The sequence below is a fragment of the Vulpes lagopus genome, chromosome 2 (assembly GCF_018345385.1).
Source record: "Vulpes lagopus strain Blue_001 chromosome 2, ASM1834538v1, whole genome shotgun sequence".
Lineage (NCBI taxonomy): Eukaryota > Metazoa > Chordata > Mammalia > Carnivora > Canidae > Vulpes > Vulpes lagopus.
The window spans coordinates 162,495,494-162,518,862 of NC_054825.1; the positions used below are offsets into that span (position 1 = coordinate 162,495,494).

Genomic DNA, 23,369 nt, shown 5'->3' on the forward strand with positions numbered 1-23,369 from the left:
AACGAATTTTTCTCCATAACCAGAGGTGGAAGAAAACAACATGTGCCTTTTAAGGGCCCAGAAGTCATAAGCCACCCCCCTTTCAGATTGGAAATATAAACCATGACTTTCCCCCTGAAGAGAGAAATCTACTTTTAAAGATTTTTTATTGATTGATTGATTGATTTGAGAGAGTGAGCCTACACAAGCAGAGGAAGGGACAAAGGGAGAGGGAGAGAATCTTAAGCAAACTCCTCACTGAGCATGATGCAGAGCCTGATACAGAACTCCATCCAACAACCCTGAGATCACGACCGGAGCCAAAATCAAGAGTGGGATGTTCAACCAACTGAGCCACCCAGACATCCCAAGAGGAATCTACCTTTTTTTTAAAGATTTCATTTATTTATTCATGAGAGACAGACGGGGGGGGGGGGGGGGGGGGGGGGCAGAGACACAGGCAAAGGAAGAAGCAGGCCCCATGCAGGGAGCCCGATGCGGGACTCAATCCCAGGAATCCAGGATCACACCCTGGGCCAAAGGCAGGCGCTAAACCACTGAGCCACCCAGGGATCCTGAGGAATCTACTTTTAATTAACAAATTGGCAGCTGAATTTGCAACAATGAGCCAAATACGAGATTTAAAACTTTCTAGCAGGGATCCCTGGGTGGTGCAGCGGTTTAGCGCCTGCCTTTGGCCCAGGGCATTTTCCTGGAAACCCAGGATCAAATCCCACGTGGGGCTCCCTGCAGGGAGCCTGCTTCTCCCTCTGCCTGTATCTCTGCCTCTCTCTCTCTCTGTGTGACTATCATGAATAAATAAATAAAATCTTAAAAAAAAAAAACTTTCTAGCAGCCACATTCAGAAAAAGGAGGAGGGGGGAAGCAAGTAAAACATTAATTTTAGTATTATTTTTATTTTAACCCAACATATCCAAATGATGATTCATTTCAACATGTAAGCAGTACAAAATTAATAATAAGATAGTTTACATCCTTTTATACCAAGTCTTCAAGACCTAGTGGATATTTTACACCTACAGCAGCATCCCCATTCAAATGCTAAATTTTCATCAGAAATAACTGATCTCAGGTCACCTGGGTGGCTCAGTTGGTTAAGCATCTGCCTTTAGCTCAGGTCATGATCCTGGGGTCCTGGGATCGAGTTCCACGTCGGGCTCCCTGCTCAGTGGAGAATCTTCTTCTACTTCTCCCACTTTCTGCTGCTCCCTCTGCTTGTCCTCTCTCTCTCTCTCTCTCAAATAAATAAATAAAATCTTAAAAAAAAGAATTGATCTCTATGCAGAGTCTATAAAACTTTGACTTGAAAAATGTAGATTCATGTACACAGATTGTTCCAAATGTACTTACTCAAAACTTTTTCAATACTGAATCATGTTTCAATGTTTACATTTAAATTAGTTAAAATTGAATAAAAGTTAAAAGCCGGTGCCTCTACCACACTTGCCATGTTTCAAGTGCTTAGTAGCCACCCATGGTGGTTACTGTATTGGATGAAGCAGACCTAAATCCGCCTGACAGGAAATGTCTCAGCCACTTCCAGGGTCTCCCATCCTCTTCTGCAAATCTGTAACAGATAACTCAACTTGGCTGGTGCTAGAAAAATAGGGGAATGTCCAGGCTTTTGGCGCACGGGGGGCACCATCTCAACTTCTGCTCCTTTGATATTTGCTGAGGTCTCTCCCAAACCCTCCTGCTGCAGAAGAGCTGGGAGATGCTCCCTATGGTGGTTCCCACAGCCCACAGCTGTCCTCCCTTCGTACATGCAGCCAGGACATTTTCTGTGGCTCCCCAGGCTGGAGCAAGCTACTGCTCTTCCTCCCCAATAAAACTCCCTCTCTCCATTCTCTCCCATTCCAGGCAGACCCCAGGATTGCCCCTGCTCACTGCTGGCCTCTCTCTTCCCTAGGTCAGGAACAGAGAAGGAAGATGCCCACATGAGGATTTGTGGGGCTTTCCCTACCGAATCCCCCATTGCTCTTAATAAAGAAGGAAAACGCTTCACTTCTCTTCAGGTGATATAATCTGCCCCAATGTCGATTTCATTATTACATGAGAGAGGGTTGGGGGCCATCTGGCAGGAGCCACATCCCTCTAGGAATAGATTGAAGTTGGCACGAGGTGGAAAGGGTCTGGACTGGGAGAGAGGAGCCGAGGTGGGGGACCTGCGAGGTCTGAATTATGTTTGGAGGTGCTGCCAGGGCATCCTGCAGGTGGGCTGCTGTGCCTGCTGCAGAATCAGAGGGGACTTGTGAATGGGGTCCCACTTATTCAGAATTCACCCTGGGGCTGGAGTGGGTCACGCTGGGAGAAATTCACACTCCCTTTTGTCCCTGTTTTTAAAATGACTTCCAGGATGCATGATAATTTCTCCATCTGTGACTCGATCTATCTGTCTCTGTCTCATTTTTGGTCTCTGGTCTTCTAGTCTCTGTTTCCCTCTGCCTTTATCTCTTTCCCCTATTCTCTCTCCCTGTCTCTGTTCCTCTCCATCTACTCAGCTCTGCAACTTTCTCTCTGCTCATCTGTCTCTCTTTGTCTCTGTCTCTGTCCACCCCCAAATAAGTAGGTCACTTTTACGTGACCTCAAGCACGACAGGGCATAGGAAAGGCCACAAAACAGGGACAGAAGGATGTGATGTCTCCTTTCTTCTCTTTTCTTTCAGTTGTCCAGCCCTGGGCCTCAGCACTGGCCCTAACCTGCCTCCTGCAACCCACCAGACCTTAGTCACGTCTGGGTGGCTGTGAGACCTGAGCCCACCCTGCACCACACCACTTCCTGCCAACCCGTCCCCACCCTCCTCTCAGCCTCCTCTGTCCTTGTGGTCAGGCTATTGGTTCCAGGACCAGGGCAGGGGTGGAGGTCCGTGTGCCACCAGGAGACTGAATGCAGGCAGACAAATGGAGACAGGGCTAGAGAACCAGACAGGTACTAAGAGAGAGACACAGAAAGAGAGGGGGTCAGAGAAACAGAGACAAGGCCAGAGAGAGGCAGAGAGAAGCACAGACATTCATGCTTCATCATCACGGTCATCTGCCACCCAACCCCTCATCAAAGCCGTCCACACCTGCTCCTTAGGTGATCTCACCCAACCCCATGGCTCTAAACACCACCTCTCCCCTGTGACTCCCCACTGCTTTTCAACAGTGCTGACCTCTGCCTGCACCTCTGCCTGCCCATGCGTCCAACCACTTGGCTCCGGACTGGCATCCCCACCTCCACCTTGCCACCACATCTCCTTGCCCACCTCCACAAATGGCACCACAAATGGTCAGACCAAACCTCAGAGGCACCATTCTCATCTCCCCTCCCTCTGCACTCTCCACCCCTTGGTGAGTATATTGACTCTACCTCCAAAATGAGCCCTGCATCTGTCTGTTCATTCCTCTTCTCCTAGGACCACAGCATCACCCCACCTCCGTGCTGGTCTCTGCTCCCCTCTCACCCTACAGCAATTCTCCACACAAGATGTCTCTTAAAAGTATATGAAATCATGACACTCCCTCTATTCCTATGCTTAAAATCCATTGCACTTAAAATAAACCCCAAACATCTTCCCCAGCCCTTAAACTCCTGCACAATCTGCTCTGTTCCTTCTCCTTATTCGGCCTTGCACACATCGAGTTCTCTCTTTTTTTCTGCAAGGCTCACGTGGCATGCTGGCTGTCAACCTAAATAGCCCCTCCTCTGGCTCCCCAATCACCCCCTTATCTGCTGAAAGCCCGCTGCCCCAGTTCTCTACCATTGCCCGTGTTCTCTGCACACAGGTGACTCTCAGATATTTCCTTTCAGTTTTTCTGTTTGTCTCCCCTACTAGGATGAGAGCTTAATGAGTGCTAGAATTTGCTTGTTCCTTCCTGCATCTCCATGGCAGACAGCAGAGCTCAGAGGGTGGCAGGTACACAATTGCTCCTCACTGAGGAAGGGCTTCATCTTGCTCCCACTCACTGGGCACCTACTACATGCCCGACACTGTGCCAAAGCACTTTCCCTGCATTATCTCTTTGGATGTATCTGAGGAGTGAAGAACTATGGTTCTCCAATTTCACAGATGGGAAAATGGAGGCTAAGAGAGATGCAGTGACCCCAAGGTTCCACAGGTAGACCATGACGCAGTCTGGATTTGAACCCAGGAAGGTTTGCTGGGGAAGCACAGCAGGAAGACAGAGGGAGGGAGGGAGAATGGGAGAGATTTAGTAAGAGAGAAAATAAGAGAACATAAGAGAGAGAAGATGAAAGAGAACATGGGCACTTGGGTGGCTCAGATGGTTAAGCATCTGCCTTCAGCTCCAGTCATGATCTTGGTGTCCTGGGATTGAGCCCCATCTCAGGCTCCCTAGTCAGCAGGAGTCTGCTTCTCCCTCTCCCTCTGTGCTCTTTTCTCAAATAAATAAATACATAAATAAATATTTTTTAAAAAAAGAAAGTGAAAGAGAGCAAGAGAGAATAAGAACACGACAGAAAGAGAGAAAAAAACAAGAAACAAGTGGGACCCTAATTCCAGGATATCCTTGCTGGGTCACTGCTTCCGGCACCTCTGGCCCCCTGACGGTAGCCTGGCACCAGGGCAGCCCCATGAACGCTGAGCTGGAAACATGCAGCACCTGACCCCAGGAATGTGTCCCCCGGGGGCAGGCCGGCCCAGCTGGGGATGCTTATAAGTCCCACAGGGGCCCCTGCAGGAAACAGCCAGTGGGAGCGCAGCCCAGCGCAGGATCCCAGAGCCCAGAGGCAGCCAGGTGAGTGCCCCTGTGGTCCCTGCCCCGCCCACCGCCCCTAAGAGTGCAGTCTCCCTACAAGCCCCTGTCACTGTGAATCTTCTCAGCCTGGTGACCCTGTGTCTCTGTGTCTCCCCTCCAAAGAGGTCTCTCTCACTCTCTCACTCTCTCTCTAGTTAGGAGTGTCTCTTCATTTCTCTCCCTGGCTGCCCTAGTCTGTTTCTCTGAATGTCTCTCTCTATGACTCTGGTTCTCAGACTGTCTCTGATTATCTCTTGCAAGTGCTCCCTCTCAGTTCCCTCCGACCTCCATGCTCCTACTCTCCCATCTCCCAGCTGAGACATAGAAGGACAATTCCTCCATCCCTTCCTTTCTGCAGAATTCTCTTTCTATTTCTCTCTCCCTCTCCCTTCCTCTCTCCCTCTCTAAATCTCTCCAGGTTCTGAGGCTCTGGGCCAGGATCTCAGACCTACGATGTGTCTATTAGGGGGAGCAGGGGTGGCACAGGTCCTTGTCTGACCAATGATACCCTAGGGGGACAGAAAGAGAGACAGAAACAGATAGATTTGGGCTGTAGGTCCCCCAGACTCATCAGAAACTGACCTTCGTGTCCAGGCGCTGACGTGATGACCACAGCAGGAAACCCCTGGGGCTGTTTCCTGGGGTACCTCATCCTCGGTGTCACAGGTATCTGAGGGTGTGTGTGTGTGTGTGTGACTGTCTGTGCCTGGGGGCACAGTGTTTGTGGCTGCACAGGCATGAATCAGGGTCCTCCCAGGTATGACTAAAGCTGCCTGTATGACAGTACCATGTGACTGATGCTCTCTGGTTAAACATACGTGATTCCTTGTATCACAGAGAGTTTGTGTGTGTGCTGCTGGTGTACTGTGTGTGTGTGTGTACTGTGTACTGTGTGTGTGTGTAGCTTTGCACACCTCTGTGTGTGACAGGGTGATGGGCTGTGTAGTCGAACCGGTGAGTCAGTGCGTTCCTGGATGAAGAATTCTGACCTTCTGTGCCTTGAAACCCCCCCCCCCAGGGTAATGGGGGGGGAAAGGAGGGATAATGCTGTGAGGGCCTGGGGAGCCCAGGGTGCCGCTGACAGGAAGATGGTGCTTCTGGTCACCCATTACTGGGAATATGTGCCTACCTCCCCAGTCTCTGATCCAGGGACCCCCAGGGGCCCATGTCACGGGGCTATATGATGGGGTTTCTCGATGAGCCAGCTTGTTGCTGGTGCGACTGTGGAGAAGGCTGAGCTGGGGAAGGTGTAACTCGGAGGGCCACAGAGAGGGTGGGGATGTCCTTGAGCATCTGGGGTGTCACTCTTGTCTCTGCACCCTGTTGGAGGGTTTCTGTCTATTCTGGGGGATTGTGGCTCGGATAGTGCACGAGCCTGGTGTGGTGCGTGTGTGTGTGCGCGCGCGCGCACTGATGGGAGGAGGGAGGGAGACAGACGGAGAGGGATTGCATGTGGGTCTTGGAGTTGGATGTGGCGGCCTCAAAGCTGCAACTCCCCTCTCCTTACTCCTTACTGATCCCCGCTTCCGGACTCCCATCCCACCCCAAGAAATCTGGTCCCTGAACTCCCTGCATCAGGACCCCGCCTCCAGGAGGCCTGGTCCCACCTCCTGAGACTACCTCCGCATTCCTGACACTGCCCCTAGGAGCCCTGACTCTGCCCTCGGGATCCCTGACCCCACCCATGGGGCCCCGCCCGGTCACGCCCCTGCACCATAGCCTCGCCCCTGAAGCACTGGCCACGCCCCGTGCGCTGCGACCCCGCCCTCAGGAGCCCTAGTCCTGCTTTTTGATCCTGCCCCCTAGCCTGGCCCTCACCCCTGCACAGATCGAAGCCTGCTCCTTGGAGCCTCGGCTCCACCCTGAGACCAGCCCCAGTCCCGACTGCACCCTTGAAGCCCTAGCCACGCCCCTAGCCCGTGGCCACGCCCCTCGGGGCCCTGCTTCCACCCAGAGCCCGCCCCCAGCCCCGATCCGCCCTCAGGATCCTTGGCCTCGGGTGGCGGCAGCCACATCATCAACGGCGAGGACTGCAGCCCGCACTCACAGCCCTGGCAGGCGGCACTGTTCACGGAAGACGAGTTTTTCTGCGGGGGCGTTCTGGTGCATCCGCAATGGGTGCTGTCAGCCGCACACTGTTTCCAGAAGTGAGTGCTGGGCAGGGTGGGGGCGGAGGCGGGGCGGAGTGGGGGGGACCTGGAGGTAACGTTAGCTGAGCCGAGGGGCCTAATCTCGGGCTAAGAGTGGAACCTTGTGCAGCGAGACTGCAGGCGAAGCGGAAGCTGTTGCTTTGCAAAGCCTCAGCCCAGGGTCGAAAATCCCAGCTCAGTTGCTGAGTCCTGAGTGGGTTAAGACAAGTTCTTGTCGCTGAATTGCTGATTGTGCAAGTGAGGAGGATTTGAGATCCTGGTTAGGTAGCTCTTAGTGTCGCGTTTAGCGAGGCGGATGGAGTTGGGGTAAGGGGGTGGAGACGGGGTTGAGGTTGAGGGTGACAATGTAGATAGCGGTGTAGTTGCCACAAAACTAACCAGTGCCCGGTGGTCCTCAGCTCCTACACCATCGGGCTGGGACTGCACAGTCTTGAGCCCAACCAGGAGCCAGGCAGCCGGATGATGGAGACTGACCTCTCCATACAGCACCCAGAGTACAACAAACCCTTTGTCGCCAACGACCTCATGCTCATCAAGTTGAAAGAATCGGTGTCCGAGTCTGACACCATCCAGAACATCAGCATCGCCTCCCAGTGCCCGACCGCTGGGGATTCTTGCCTCGTTTCTGGCTGGGGTCAGCTGATAGATGGTGAGCTCCCAAGTGTGAGTGCGTCCACCCTCCCTACAGGCTTCTCCTCCCAGCCAGAGGCGCTGACCCAGAGCTCTGTGTCGCAGGCAGGCAGCCCCAAGTGCTCCAGTGCGTGAATATCTCCGTGGTGCCCGAGGAGACCTGCAATGCCTTCTATGCCCCTGTGTACCACCCCAGCATGTTCTGCGCAGGCGGAGGACAGGACCGAAAGGACTCCTGCCACGTGAGAGATGGGAATGGGGAGAGGGAGGAGGGAGGTAGAGAAGGGAGAAAGGGACACTCAGGGAGAAACAGACATGGGGAGAGAGAGATGGAGAAACAGAGGAATAGACAGGAGCACATACACAGAAATACCTCAGGGAGGGACGCCTGGGTGGCTCAGCAGTTGAGCGCCTGCCTTTGGCTCAGGGAGTGATCCCAGGATTCGAGATCGAGTCCCACATCAGGCTCCGTTCGGAGGCTGCCTCTCTCTGTGTGTCTCTCATGAATAAATAAATAAAATTTTAAATTTAAATTTAAATCTAAATAAATTTTTTTTAAAAAGAAGTACCTCAAGGAGAAATAGACTGGTAGAGATGAAACAGAAAGAGAAATGGCGGGGGGTGGGGGGGGTGGGGGGGATAGAATATACAAAGCCATGCAGAGAGTTACAAAGACTCTGGGAGTCAGAGACAAAGAAGCCACAGGGAGGAGATAGAGCAAGAGAGAATAACAAATCCAGGAGAACCAAGCAGCTGTTGGGAAAGAGGAATGTAGGGACACCTGGGTAGCTCTGTGATTTAGCGCCTGCTTTTGGCTTGGAGCGTGATCCTGGGGTCCCAGGATCAAGTCCCGTATCCACTCCCTGCATGGAGCTTGCTTCTCCCTCTGCCTGTGTCTCTGCCTCTCTCTCTCTCTCTCTCTCTCTCTCTCTCGAATAAATAAATCAAGTCTTTAAAAAAAAGAGAGAGAGAGAGGAAAGAGGAGTGCAGAACTCCCTAGAGTCAAGGCTCCCTCTGAAAGGGACCAATCAGAGTTCTGGAAGGTGTATGTTGTTATCTTTTATTTCCCTGTCTTTGTCTCTTGGTGTCTTTTGGTTCCTTTCTGATCTCAATCTGTCTTCACCTCTCTGTGTTTTGGATTCTGTCTCTCTCTCCAACAACAGGGTGACTCTGGGGGCCCCCTGGTCTGCAACGGGTCCCTGCAGGGCCTCGTGTCTTTTGGACAAGCCCAGTGTGGCCTACCCCACGTGCCAGGTGTCTACACCAACCTCTGCAAGTTCAAGGACTGGATACAGAAAACCATCCAGGACAGTTAATTCCTAGGACTTGGACCCAAGAAAATGAGCCCCCCAATATATGTTGGTGGAAAGGATTCAGGAACCTGGGGTTGCAGTGCTTTCCTCCCTAGGACCCAGGAGTCTAGACCCCCAATCCCCTCCTCCCTCAGCCCCAAGAATCCAATCCCACCGAGAATCTTTTCCTGTACACAGTGCCCCCTTGCGACACAAAATTGACCTGGCCTTACCAGGGGCAGAGAAGATTGGTTTTTCATCTTTTTTTGTCCCCTTCTCTTAAGCCCAGAAATAAAATCCAAGAGAAGCACAAGCTCTGTTTGAACTGTCTTCCTTGCTTCTATTCCCATTCAAAGGATTCCAGCAAATAGTTTCCCCCAGGAGGGTCACTGGATTCCCAAGGGAGGAGATATGCTTGACAGATTAAGAGAAATTGATTCTGTGGATATTGTCCAGTTTCAAAAAAAAGTCAAGTTGGCAAATGGCAAGTTAATGAGGGTTTCTTGCTTGGTTTATTTTGCTTTGCTTAACCTGTTTTGGTTTTGTTTTCTTAAATGCATTTGAAGAATTTTTCATTTGAATCTGCCTCAGAACCCTCCTGCTGTAACTGGACTATGTTGGGAAGAGTCACAGAGACATAAGGAAATAGAGGGCAGAGATGCAGGGAGACTGAGGGTCCAAAAATATTTGGAATTGTTCTCATACTTTTCACTGATAAATTGTATTCATAAGAACATACAGCTAAGAATATCTATTCAAGAATATACTAATAAATGTATTATTTGGGAATCTGGAGGTATTCCTCAAAATGTATAAAGTAAGGAGTGAAATAACTAAAAGTAAAATAAACAAACCCCCACTCACAGAAGAGGATTTAAAGATGCCTCTTACAAAATAATAGAACAGGGGCACCTGGGTGGCTCAGTGGTTGAGCCTCTGCCTTTGGCTCAGGTCATGATCCCAGGGTCCTGGGATTGAGTCCCGCATCTGGCTCCCCACAGGGAGCCTGCCTCTCCCTCTGCCTCTCCCTCTGCCTGTGTCTCTGCCTCTCTCTGTGTGTCTCTCATGAACAAATAAATAACATTTTAAAAAAAGAAAATAATACATCAGATGGGCTTGGCCGGCTCACTCAGTAAAACATGCGACTCTTGATCTCAGGGTTGTAAGTTCAAGCATGGAACACATTGGGCATAGAACCTACTTACAATGAAAAAGAAAGGAAGGAAGGAAGGAAGGAAGGAAGGAAGGAAGGAAGGAAGGAAGGAAGGAAGGAAGGAGAAGAAAGAAAGAGAGAAAGAAAGAAGAAAGAAAAGAAAGAAAGAAAGAAAGAAAGAAAGAAGAAAGAAAGAAAGAAAGAAAGAAGAAAGAAAGAAGAAAGAAAGAAAGAAAGAAAGAAAGAAAGAAAGAAAGAAAGAAAGAAAATAGAATGAACAAGGTGAATAAGGACATAGATGACCTGAACAATAGGATTAACAAATTCTATTTAATGGCTATATATAGAACATTGCACCCAGTACGTGAAGAATATACAATCTTTCCAAAATGTGCATCTACCAGAATGGCTAAACTTAAAAAGAATTGCAGCACCGAATGTTGATTAACATGTAGAGCAGCTGTAACTCATACATTGCGGAGGGGATGTAAATGGTACAACTGCTTTGCAAAACAGTTTGGCAGTTTCTGAGAAAGATGAGCATGCATCTACCCCATAACCAGGAGGTCTACTCCTAGGTAGTTATGTAAGAGCAATGAAAACAAAAAAAACAACAGACTTTCCAAGAATGCCCATAGAAGCTTTCCTCCCAATCTCCCAAATTGGAAAAAACCCAAATGTTCATAAAGGGTGCATGGACAAACCATGACATATTCATTCAATGGAATGCTACTTAATAATAAAAAGAAATGAACTGTTGATATACCCAACAATGTAGGCACATCTCAAAATCATTACACTGAGTGAAAGAAGCCAGGCACAAAATATTACACACTGTATGATTCCTTTTATATATGAAATTCTAGAACAGACGGAGCTAATCATGGCATGGGAAGGAGGAGTAGATGTGGAAGCAATGGGAGGTGTTGTAAGGGAACTTTCTGAGGTGATGGAAATTCTCTAGAACTTGACAGGAGTGTGGGTTACAGGGGTGATGCATTCGTTAAAACTCATTGAACTGGGTGGCGCAGCGGTTTGGCGCCTGCCTTTGGCCCAGGGTGTGATCCTGGAGACCTGGGATCGAGTCCCACGTCGGGCTCCCGGTGCATGGAGCCTGCTTCTCCCTCTGCCTATGTCTCTGCCTCTCTCTCTCTCTCTCTCGCTGTGTGACTATCATAAATAAATAAAAATTTAAAAATAAATAAAAGTAATTTTTAAAAAAACTCATTGAACTGTGCACTTGACGCCTCTCTGTTACACTGTATATACCTCAATAAAAAATTATACCTCAATGAAAAGCTTCATACAGCCATTTACAAAAAGTGAACAGATACTGAGCTATGAAGCCAGTCTCAACAAACTTCAAAGTTTATATGTAATATACAGAGTATGTTGTCTGACCACAAGGTAATTATGCCAGAAATCATGACAAAATGATTATGCAGAAATGCAGAAAATCCCTGCATGTGTTGATTTTTGAAATACGCTTCTAAATAACCCACAGCTCAAACAAGAAACCATACTGGAAGTTAGAAAATATTTTGAATTGCATGACAAGAAAAATATGTCATAGTATAAAATATAAAGTGTAACCACTAATGAGTAAAAATAGCATATATTAAGTCCAGAGAAGTAGAAAGGAAAACCCCCCACAAAATCATATGATCTCAAAAGGCAGGGAACATAGAAGAAGCAACACAAATGGTAATTTAAAAGTAAGATAAGGACTGCCTGGGTGGCTCAGCAGTTGAGCGGCTGAGTGTTTGCCTTTGGCTCAGGGCATGATCCCATGGTCTCAGGATCAAGACCTGCACTGGGCTCCCCATGGGAAGCCTGCTCTTCCCTTTGCCTACGTCTCTGTCTCTTTCTCTCTGTGTCTCTCATGAATAAATAAATAAAATATCTTTAAAAAAATAAAAGTAAGATAATATTAACAGTCCCAAATATATCAATAATTACAATAAATGCAATTGGTTAAACTCAGATTAGAATGTAAAAGGTGGGGCACCTGGGTGGCTCAGTGGTTGAGCATCTGCCATCGGCTCAGGTTGTGATCCCGCATTGGGCTCCCTGCATGGAGCCTGCTTCTCCCTCTGCCTGTGTCTCTGCCTCTCTCTCTCTCTGTGTCTCTCACTAATAAATAAATAGAATCTTTTTTTAAAAAAAGACAGTTGGGAGTTTCCTGGAGGAATGTCACACACACACACCATCAGGACTGTAGCGGAAGGTTGCAGGGTGTCCATTGGTGCTTTGTCCTCAGCTTGCCTTCTGCTCCCTCATCAATAATACTTAATATAAAAATTGGTAGGAGTATAGGAAGAAATGGAGCAATTCGCCCCATGGAAGTGTGAGATTTCAATGCCACTATCATGCAAAGGATTTGGTATCACACAGACCACATTCTCCAACCAAGATGCAAGAAAATTAAAATCCAATATGCACATCACATAATTCCCATACACATGTTGGACCCTGGCTCACAGGTGCCAACGTGTCCCGGTGGACGCCCCAGAGACTCAGACCCCAGACAGGCAGATGCAACAAGCAAGAGGGTTTATTGGACGTTTGCGCAAACGGGCTCTCCGCCTCAGAGGTGGCAGAGCGCCGATTAGCAATTACAGGCATCTTTTAAAGGCAAAAAACCGCGGGAGTAGCATAGCATTCGGGTTATGACATGATTGATTTCTTTGAAGGTCAACACGACCATGTTCAGGGACTTTTCCAGTCAGGGCGAGGGGGGGGGATAGTTTTCTTATCTCGGAAAAACAGAATGTTTTTGTTGCTTGAATTCATGGGAGGCGCCTGGATGGGCTGCCTCTGGGTTAGGCCTGGTCCCACTCACGGGGGCGGGGGTGTGGGGTTTCTTCACACACAGAAGTTAAAATGCAACCATTCATCTGAATAGTTCATGATAAATATCAATCATGATGGACAAAAATGGATGGAAAAGTCATAATAGAAATTTTTAAAAACTTAGAACTGAATGAGGAAATTGTGATATATGAAAACTTGTGGGGAGCAGCAGATTTAGAGCTTTGCATAATTAGATGAGAAAGAAGAGTGGGTGAATATAAAGGAGCCAAGGTGTTAGACAAAAAGTTGCCAATCAACCAGGGCACCTGGGTGGCTCAGTGGTTGAGTGTATGCCTTTGGCTCAGGGTCCTGATCCCAGGGTCCTGGAATCGAGTCCTGCGTTGGGCTCCCTACAAGGACCCTGCTTCTCCCTCTGCCTGTGTCTCTGCCTCCCTCTCTGTCTCTCATGAATAAATAAAATCCTTAAAACAAAATTTCCAATAAATGTAAACAAAGAAGACTGAGGTGTGGAGACCTCTGGAAATGAAGATCTGGTGCTAGCTGGAGCTAAGAGCCTCCTGGGGCTCTGGGTCAGAAGCCACCCTAAAAGTGCCTGTTCCCACCCCAAACTCTAAACACCCTGATGGTGGGTGGAGGGGTTGTGGACTGGAAGAAGGCAGCATCTGACCCCCGAGGCTTGTGTCCACCAGCCATAGGGGTGGGAAAGCCCACAGAGAGGAGCCTATAAGGTTCTGGGTGGCTCCAGGAAGCAGTGGCAGATTGGAGTCCAGCCCAGATCAACCCAGTGAGTGAGTGACAGGGGAGTCTATGTCCTGCCTCTCTGGCTCCCATGTCACCTTCCAGGTCTCTGAGGTCTCTGTCTCTCCAACTGGGAGTCGGAGTCTATATCTCGGCCTGGTAATTTCTCTTTCCCTCTGTCTCTGCTTCATCTCTGTATCCTCCAGACACAGCATCCATCAGCTCTCCTGTCCCTCTCTGTGTCTCCATCACCTGATTTGGCCCAGCTCTGACACTCTTGCCTTAACCTTCTGTCTCTTTCTTTCTGAATCTCTATGTTTCTGAGCCTCACTGTGTGTTTCTCTGATTTTTTTAAATTTATTTTATTTTATTGTTTTGGTCACTGTTGGGCCATCTTCCCTCTGCTGCCACTCTTCCAGACACTTTCTCTGTCTTTTCCTCCCAGCTGTCTTGCATTCCTGGCTCTAGGTCTCTAGGCTTCTCATCTCGGAGCTAAAATCTCAGGGCTGAGGATGAGGCAGGAGCCCTTTCTGCAGCCCTCCCCTCCCCCCCATATCCTGGGAGATAGTGAAAGAGCCTAGAGAGAGAAGGAGGGTGGACAGACCTGAGCTAAGGGCCTCACACTCAGCTGAGGACTCGGTAGAGTAGGAGCCGTCCTCAGGACTCTTGCATAGGCAGAGATTCATCTTGGGGAGGGAAAGCATGTGAATGTGAGATGCTGTGAGCAAGCAGGCAGGTTTTTCAACTGTTGTGTCAGGGTGGGGAGAGGCGAGGGGTGGAGGGACAGATTTGCAAAAGAGGGGTTCCAATGTATAACTTTCTTGATGGGAGACAGTGTCCAGGCCTCACCTTCCTGAACTTTCCTTGGTCCTTGACCCCACCCCCTGAGCTCTGGCCCCGCCGTGAGCCTTGGCCCCGCCCCTTCGGCTCCGACCCCGCCTCCAGGAGTCCAGGGCCGCCCAAAGCCCCATCACTAACGGTACGGAGTGCAGACCACCCTGGAAGGTGGCCGTGTTGCAGCGGGGGGGACTCCACTGCTCCTACCTCTTGGAGGGCTGGGGGCAGGGGCGGGCGTGCGGCGGGGCTTTGGGGGCAGGGTTTCCTCTCTGGGGTGGGGCCTACGTAGAAGAGGAAGTGCTTTTCCTCAGCTCTGGAAAAGGGTCTCCCAGAAGTTGGAGAGGGTTAGAGACGGGACGGGAGTCTCTCCCTAACAGCTCTGTCCCCAGTGTGCGTCTCTGAGCCTGGATCCTGTCCCGAGACGGCAGCCCAACCGTCCTGCAGTGGTGTCCAAGGAGTCTGTCACACAATTCCCTCTTGATTCACTCTCTTTTGGGGGCCTCATGGGCAGGGGGCTGAGGTAACTGTATTCCTTGGTTCATAGACCCTTGACAGCATCCATGACAAGCCCCTTCACTGTGTTTACATTCAATTCATTGACTCACACCCTCGACTAACAACTAATGATTTCCTCGTCCTCATTCTTTTTTATTTTTTTTTATTGGAGTTCAATTTGCCAACATTTAGCAGAACACCCAGTGCTCATCCCGCCAAGTGCCCCCCTCAGTGCCCATCACCCAGTCACCCCAACCCCCTGCCCACCTCCCCTTCCACTACCCCTTGTTCGTTTCCCAGAGTTAGGGATCTCTCATGTTCTGTCTCCCTCTCTGATATTTCCCACTCATTTTCTCTCCTTTCCCCTTTATTCCCTTTCACTATTTTTTATATTCCCCAAATGAATGAGACCATATAATGTTTGTCCTCCGATTGACTTACTTCACTCAACATAATACCCTCCAGTTCCATCCACATTGAAGCAAATGGTGGGTATTTGTCGTTTCTAATGGCTGAGGAATATTCCATTGTATACATAGACCACATCTTCTTTATCCATTATTTTTGGTGGACACCGAGGCTCCTTCCACAGTTTGGCTATTGTGGACATTGCTGCTAGAAACATCAGGGTGCAGGTGTCCCTGCATTTCACTGCAGCTGTATCTTTGGGGTTAATCCCCAGCAGTGCAATTGCTGGGTCGTAGGGCAGATCTATTCTTAACTCTTTGAGGAACCCCCACAGTTTTCCAGAGTGGCTGCACCAGTTCACATTCCCACCAAAAGTACAAGAGGGTTCCCCTTTCTCCACATCCTCTCCAACATTTGTTGTCTCCTGTCTTGTTAACTTTCCCCATTCTCACTGGTATGAGGTGGTATCTCATTGTGGTTTTGATTTGTATTTCCCTGATGGCAAGTGATGCGGAGCATTTTCTCATGTGCTTGTTGGCCATGTCTATGTCTTCTTTGGTGAAATCTCTGTTCATGTCTTTTGCCCAGTTCATGATTGGATTGTTTGTTTCTTGAGTGTTGAGTTTAATAAGTTCTTTATAGATCTTGGATACTAGCCCTTTATCTGATATGTCATTTGCAAATATCTTCTCCCATTCTGTAGGTTGTCTTTTAGTTTTGTTGACTGTTTCTTTTGCTGTGCAGTCAAACTGTCCCTCTTCACAGATGACATGATACTGTACATAGAAAACCCAAAAGACTCCACCCCAAGATTGCTAGAACTCATACAGCAACTTGGCAGTGTGCAAAATCAATGCCCAGAAATCAGTGGCATTTCTATACACTAACAATGAGACTGAAGAAAGAGAAATTAAGGAGTCAGTCCCATTTACAATTGCACCCAAAAGCATAGGATACCTAGGAATAAACCTAACCAAAGAGGTAAAGGATCTATACCCTACAAACTACAGAACACTTCTGAAAGAAATTGGGGAAGACACAAAGAGATGGAAAATATTCCATGCTCATGAATTGGAAGAATTAATATTGTGAAAATGTCCATGCTACCCAGAGCAATTTACACATTCAATGCAATCCCTATCAAAATACCATGGACTTTCTTCAGAGAGTTGGAACAAATCATCTTAAGATTTGTGTAGAATCAGAAAAGACCCCGAATAGCCAGGGGAATTTTAAAAAAGAAAACCATAGCTGGGGGCATCACAATGCCAGATTTCAGGTTGTACTACAAAGCTGTGGTCCTCAAGACAGTGTGGTACTGGCACAAAAACAGACACGTGGATCAATGGAACAGAATAGAGAATCCAGAATTGGACCCTCAACTTTATGGTCAACTAATATTCGACAAAGCAGGAAAGACTATCCACTGGAAAAAAGACGGTCTCTTCAATAAGTGGTGCTGGGAAAATTGGACATCCACATGCAGAAGAATGAAACTAGACCACTCTCTTGCACCATACACAAAGATTAACTCAAAATGGATGAAAGATCTAAATGTGAGACAAGATTCCATCAAAATCCTAGAGGAGAACACAGGCAACACCCTTTTTGAACTTGGCCATAGCAACTTCTTGCGAGATACATCCATGAAGGCAAGAGAAACAAAAGCAAAAATGAATTATTGGGACTTCATCAAGATAAAAAGCTTCCCCCATCCTCATGATGCACTCCCACTCCCCCAGGCACCCCTTCTAGTGTTTTCATTGTCATTACTTGACTGTGTCATTACTTGACTGTGTTCTGCAGAATGAGTATTGTGGGTTCATACTGTAATTTGTGTAAGGCTGTTATGCTCCATGACTCATCGTGTGTTCACACTTTTTTACTTCTGGCTGTGTTTTAAACTCCATCCTTGGTGTGCATACATCTGCTTTGTCCTTCTGACTCTGCTCAGTGCCACATGCGGAGCATCTGCCATATGTCACTGCCCACCCTAGGAGGGTGGACACCCTCCTTCCCACAGGACCATGGCCACCCCCACCATAAGTGCATCCCTGCAGAACCTGTGTGAGAAGATGTCTCCAGACATTGCCTAATGTCTGCTGGAAGTGGGAGGGACACCCCCATTTGAAAACCACTGGTCTCAGTCTCTGCCTCTGACTCCACACTTTAGGACACATGCCAAGCAGGTCCCTAACTCCCAGGTGCTCTGTATCCAGAAAGGCTCAATGATGCCAGAATTTGATGTGTATTCTATTGACTGAGGAGGGGAAGATCAGAGGCATTCATTTGTTCACTGACATAGTGTCTCCGATCCACTGCAGGTAGTGGAGTCAATTTGGTGTAGACAGCAGGCATACTGGGGCTGCCACATGGGATATGGCCCCAGGATGTGACTCCTTGAAGCATCCCATCACAGATAAGTGGGCTGCCCGAGTTACCCTGCAGCACAAAGGGGAGAGGAAAAGAAAGATCACAAAGCTGCTCACCTGAGAGACTAGGGACAAAGTTCGGATCATTCTAAGTCTTGTCTGCCTCTCTCTTCACTCTCAGTCGCTCAACAAACCCTATGGGCTCCCTTTAGGGGTATCAGAAGTGGGGACCCATCCCTGCCTCCACCCTCGCCACCCCTGTCCTCACTCCACACCAGGCCCCCCACCTCTCCTCACCCCTGCGATCTGACCACACAGATGCCCAAGGGACCTGTGAACACCCACATCAGACCTTGTCCTGCTTCTGCCTAGCTTTGCCCACAGCCCCTGGGTCCCTCAGAGGAACCACAGTTACCTCCCTTTTGCCCCAGGTGAAGCCCCACAGGATGGGTGCCCTTCTTCCCTCTGGCATCACCTCCCACTCTCTCCCTTTGCTCATTGGGCTCCATCCACACTAGCCTCACTGATACCCTCACATGCCGCATCAGGCATGCCACCTGGCCCACTTCCCTCAGAGCCACAGCTCATGCTCTTCCTCTGCTCTTCCCCCCACACACACACATTCACCTGCTGCAGGTGTTCACTCAATCCCACCTCCTTCCTGTCTTCTCCCTCATCACTGGGCTATCTGTCCCTGCCCTGCTAGGTCTCCTTCTGCCCCAGGGCACCAGCACCTCCTGACATGCACTATCACTTCTGTGTCACAGTCGCTGTGTCCATCTGTGTCCCCTCACATGGGGGCAGGGAGAGGTGGGGAGCCTCTGTGAGGGGGGCTGTTCTCTGTTGGTCACTGCTGTCTTCCCAGGAGTTGGCATAGTAAATGTTCAGTAAGTATGTGCTGCATGGAGGGGGAGGTGAACTGTGATGTGGGAGACTGAGGGGCAGGTGGTGCCTGGATCCAGGTGTGGAAAAGGGCAGAATGCAGGCACTGTGGGGGTGGGGCTACACCCAGGCAGCACTGGGACAGATGCCTGGTTAACCCCACACCCCCTGCACTGAAGCTGGGTCCCCTCCACCAGCTCAGGTGACTGAGGGGGAGGGGCTGACTCACCAGACAGCTGTCACTGATGGTCTCCAAAGGCTCAGCGCACAACATTTGATCTGTCATCTTCTGGGAACAGGCCTTGGCACATACATCTTTGGGTAGGAGTTTGAGGTCTGCACACTGGAAATTGCCAATGTATGTGACTAGGAGCAGGAGGAAAAAAGATCTGTGACCAGACCCCAGGTGGCTCCTCAGAAGCTCCTCAGAAGGAGGTTCCCCAGAACCAGGTGCCCAGTTCCCAGTCCCTTCCTCCTGACACCCAAATGTCTGGGCTCCAGGCTGCAGGGTCTGGCCCCAGCCAGAGGCATAGCAGGTGCTCCCTACTTGGGGTTCCTGGGGGGGCAGGTCCAGGACCCTCACAGCATCTGTAATCTGAGCGGGCTCTGTGAGGCGCAGCAGCACGAGGTCATGACTGTAGTCCTCTTCCGGGAGGCGAGTATGGTTCTTCAGGAGACTCAGGCTGAATTTAGGGTGAAGGAAGCTTGTAACATCCTCAAATAACTGGGCAGTATCTTCATGGTCGAACAGGTTGTGGTGAACCAGCCAGAGCTGGTAATATCTGGGGAGAGAGGGGGCCCCAGGGAATGAGAGAGGAGCGGGATAGGGAGACGCGGCCAGGGAGCAACATGAAGTAAGTAAGCAAGCATGGAGAGAGAGGCTGCAGGAAAGAATTAGTCATGGAAAAATAGAGACCTTGGGAAAACAAAAGATCATGACAGCATGAAGGACAGATCCAGAGACTAAGAAGCAGTGAAAAAGAAAGAGCTTGGAACAGGAAAAGGGATGAGGCAGAGGGGAGAACAGTGAGCCAGAAGGAGCCTACAGGGGCAGGAGTGGAAGGGGAAAGGCAGCAATCCTGAGAAAGGGTCCCTGGAAGGAGCAGGAGGGAAGGAACAGGAAAGAGTAGGAGCAGTGGAGGTCCAGTGAGACAGAGACAAGAAGCGAAGGGAGAGAGTGAAGAATACAGACCCGGGCGGGGGGGGGGGGGGAGCATGAGAAAGAACAGGGAGGGAGGACAGAGTGGGGAGGGGGCCTGGGACCACTCAGCTGCAGTGGGGGCTGTGGGCCTGGTTCCCAGCCCAAGGCCAGTGTCCACCTTCCTCCCTGGACCTTCTCCTCCATCTTCTGCCTCCTGCCTATCTTCCTCCTCCCCTTCCTCCTCCTCCTTCCTCTGGGCCCCCATGGGGCAACAGGTGAAACCAGTCATTCTATGTGTCTCCCTGCAGGACACCCTATCCTGGAGGGAGGGGTGGGGCACCTGAGAAGCCCCCTCACACACACACACACACACACACACACACACACACACACACACACGGCTAGATAGTCCCTTCTGTTCTCTGAGGGTCCCCTTCACTCCCATCCTGGGAGGTGCTAAGCAGCAATGGGGGAGAGGGAGTGGAGCAGGGACCCAGGGAGATAGATGGGGCAGACAGATGGAGGGTGAGACATACAGTGACAGGGATGCAGCAGAGAGACCCAGAGGAGGGCAGACACAGGGACACACACAGACACCAAGACAGGAAAGAGAGGGAGATAGAGATAAATCACAGTCAGACACGTGACAAAGCCAGGTACTGGGAGACACAGAGACAGGGCAGAGAGACACAGGAAGACAGTTATAAGGGGAGACAGAGAGACACAGGCTGCCCTGAGAGGGCTTCCCCGGGGTTATCCCTGCCACTCTCCATAGGACCCAGACCAAGGCCACCTTTCTCTCCCTCAGTCCCCCAGCCTCCCCTGAGGCTAACCCAGGGACACTGCCCAGTTGTTGATTCCTGTGGGAACACAGACACTCCCCACCCTGAGACCTCCTGCTCATACCCACTCGTGGAGGCAGTGGGCAGCCATGAGCAACCACTGTGAGTGCACAGGATGCCTCCACACCTGTTACCAGTGAAATTGTACACAAGTGAATGCCAAGGTTGGAAATTCTTCTCACAATCCCTGCCTTCTATGATCCTGGACAGGATTGGGGGTGCGGCAGCTGCAGAGGGGTGGCTGGGTCAGGGCAGGTGGGAGGTGGCAGTGGGAATGGAAGCCTCGACCAGGAGAGGAACATGGGCGCAGAGAGCAAGGCTGAGGGTCTGGGGAGATGGTCAGAGGTTTGCTAAGGCTCTGAAATTCTCCAGCAGCCTCTTAACTGTGATGGAGGTGGGTCCTGGGTGGGGAGATTTTCTGCTGAGATAGACCCCATCCCAGGAATCAGATAGAAGACAACAAGGCAGCTTCTGTAGCAATTTGTGGTGTGGAGACCAGGTGTTTTGGGGTGAAATTTGAGTTCCTTGGGGGAGGAGATGGCTCAGAGAGGAGGAAGGGGTTCTAGAAACCAGTGATAAGGACCTCAAAGGAAATGATCATTGACTGGGAAGGAAGGTAAGAGGTCTCAGGCTGGGATAGCTCCTATGTCTCGGGTGAGACTGTAGGGCTCTAAGGACGTTCCACTATTTAGGGGCTGAGGCAGAGAGCCAGCAGCTGGATGGGAAAGTTCACCTGGGGACTCAGGAGCCAGAGCACTGGACCCTGGAGAACTGGAGGTAAGAGGGGAGGTTCCAGGGTCCAGTGAGAAGGGGACACTGCTTGGAAGAGTTGGGGAACCCCAAAGTGAGACACAGAGATAGCCTCAGGCTGTGCTTCTATCAAAACTGCCTGGGGGTCATGAGAGAAAGCAGGGACCCATGTGGCAGTGACAGGGCTGTGAGGAAGGCTTTGGGATGGGGATGGGAGAGGTAGGAAGACCTGGTACTCTGTCTGGCCTGGGCCATCGGCTGAAGGAATAGGCTGCCTGATGGCGGGAGGAGATGGTCTTGTGGAGGCAGGGGAGGGTGGTCAGAGCACCGTGAGAGTCAGGGCCCCTCTCCCTCTCTCGATCCACTCTACTCACCAGTCCACCCCAGGGACATTGCCAGGCACAGGGCCAGGAACCACATGGTGACAGGAGTGCTGGGAGCTGGCAGACAGTGAGCTAGGAGCTGGAGAGCAACCCTGGGGAGTCTTTAAAAGCCTACATACACCCCCAGGGCCCCACCCCTGCTCTGCTGCTACCCAGAAGCTGGCCAAGGCCTGGCCCTGCTTCTGGGTGTGGACAGCCCCCACCCCCAGGGCTATTGGAGGGATGAAAAAGCAAACACCTGTTGTCCTAGGTCCTTGATCATGCTGGATATATTTCAGGGTCTGAGGCCAAATGGGACAGGACCTATAGCTCTGTTGCCTTGCTCCTGATGACAGGGGCAGGGAAGGGAGGCCCCAGAATGACAGAATCAGCAGCTCTGGAGAATCATGATGCCTATCACAAAGCTTCTAATGCCTACACCCCAAGAGACATCTTGTACTCCAAAGCCCATTAGACCCTCAAATACTTGCACTATGTCCCTGAAGCTGTCTGATCTCCGCACCTCTCTGAGCCAAGATGCTTGTGTTCCCCAACTTCCCACATCTCTGAAATAGGAGCTCTGACTTCCAGAACTCCCTGGTTCCCGCACTTTCAGGTGCAAGAACTAGTTCCCCTACTGTAACACTTCCCTCAAAATCAATCCTTGGGATGCCAGAGCTCCACAATCCCAGCGCTATTGGACTCAAAGATAGGAGATTCCAAAGGTGTCCTGGAGCCAGTCTCCTAGCATCTCACAATCCAGTGTTCGCCAAAACAAGGCAGGGGTCCCAACATACAGCCCCTCCCAACTCCTCAGTCCTCAACCTGGGTATCTGAAGACCCAGGACACCCAGATGACCTGCGCTTCCAAGTAGAGATTCCTCAAGGAAATCCAGTGGCCCCGCTCCAATGAACATTTATTTCTCAAGGGCCTCATTCATGCACCTCAGGATTAAGTGGCTTTGAACATCACAATTTGCAGCCTCAGAAGAGACTCAAGAACTGGAGACTTTTGGCCTCCACTGTTGACCCACAAAGTTTCCCAGGTGCTATAGACAGAATGTCTGCGCCCGCCACTCCCAAATTCATAGTTGAACTCCTACTCCCCACTGTGATGTTTGAGGAAGTGGAGCCTTTGGGAAGTGATGATGTCACTATGGTGGAGCCCTCATGAATGGAACGAGTGCACACAGAATGTATGGCACAGAGACTTGGTTCCTCCCAACCTCTCAGCCAAACTCAGTGTCATACAAGCTTATGAATGTGGTCACACTCTTTCACAGATGTGCTCACGTGCAAATCACACTTTCAAACCTGAGTACTGAGATGGAGAGCACTTCAAGCTGAAATTCACTTGACATACACATGTGATTCACAGATCGCAATAGATGTTCGTATGTGTGCATATGGGCATAGATAAGTCACGAGTGCCTATGGATGCACAACACTCACGCAAAGCTTTGGATGTACAAACTCAGACCGCAATTCACAGTCTCCAGTGGAGGTCTGGACACATCCCATGTCAGAGAGGCACACACTTGTACAACGGTCTAGAAATACAAGCTGGGGTCCTGAACAAGGATATACAGGCGAGAGACATCAGTATGCACTCAGGCCCCTGAAGAGATGTTCACAAACGCGAGTCTCTGAAATGGTATTATAAGCAGCATTTGAGCTCTGTGTGTTTCCATTTCCTCATCTATTAAATGAGGGTTATTGTTAGGATAAATAGGGGTGTGTGTTTCTGTGAGAGAGAGAGAGAG

At 50.1% G+C, this 23,369-nt stretch overlaps 1 protein-coding gene and 1 pseudogene across 1 annotated transcript; one reads left to right on the forward strand and one right to left on the reverse strand.

The window, feature by feature from the left end:
- The first annotated feature begins 4,676 nt into the window (after positions 1-4,676).
- KLK4 (kallikrein related peptidase 4) lies at positions 4,677-9,125 on the forward strand. The gene is made up of 6 exons (XM_041729197.1): positions 4,677-4,740; positions 5,335-5,406; positions 6,725-6,887; positions 7,289-7,539; positions 7,626-7,762; positions 8,684-9,125. Exons 2-6 carry the CDS (start codon positions 5,346-5,348, stop codon positions 8,834-8,836), a joined length of 765 nt encoding a protein of 254 aa, XP_041585131.1. The 5' UTR covers positions 4,677-4,740; positions 5,335-5,345; the 3' UTR covers positions 8,837-9,125.
- Positions 9,126-17,542: 8,417 nt separating this feature from the next.
- On the reverse strand, positions 17,543-21,664 carry LOC121478887 (annotated as a pseudogene).
- Between the last annotated feature and the right edge of the window lie 1,705 nt (positions 21,665-23,369).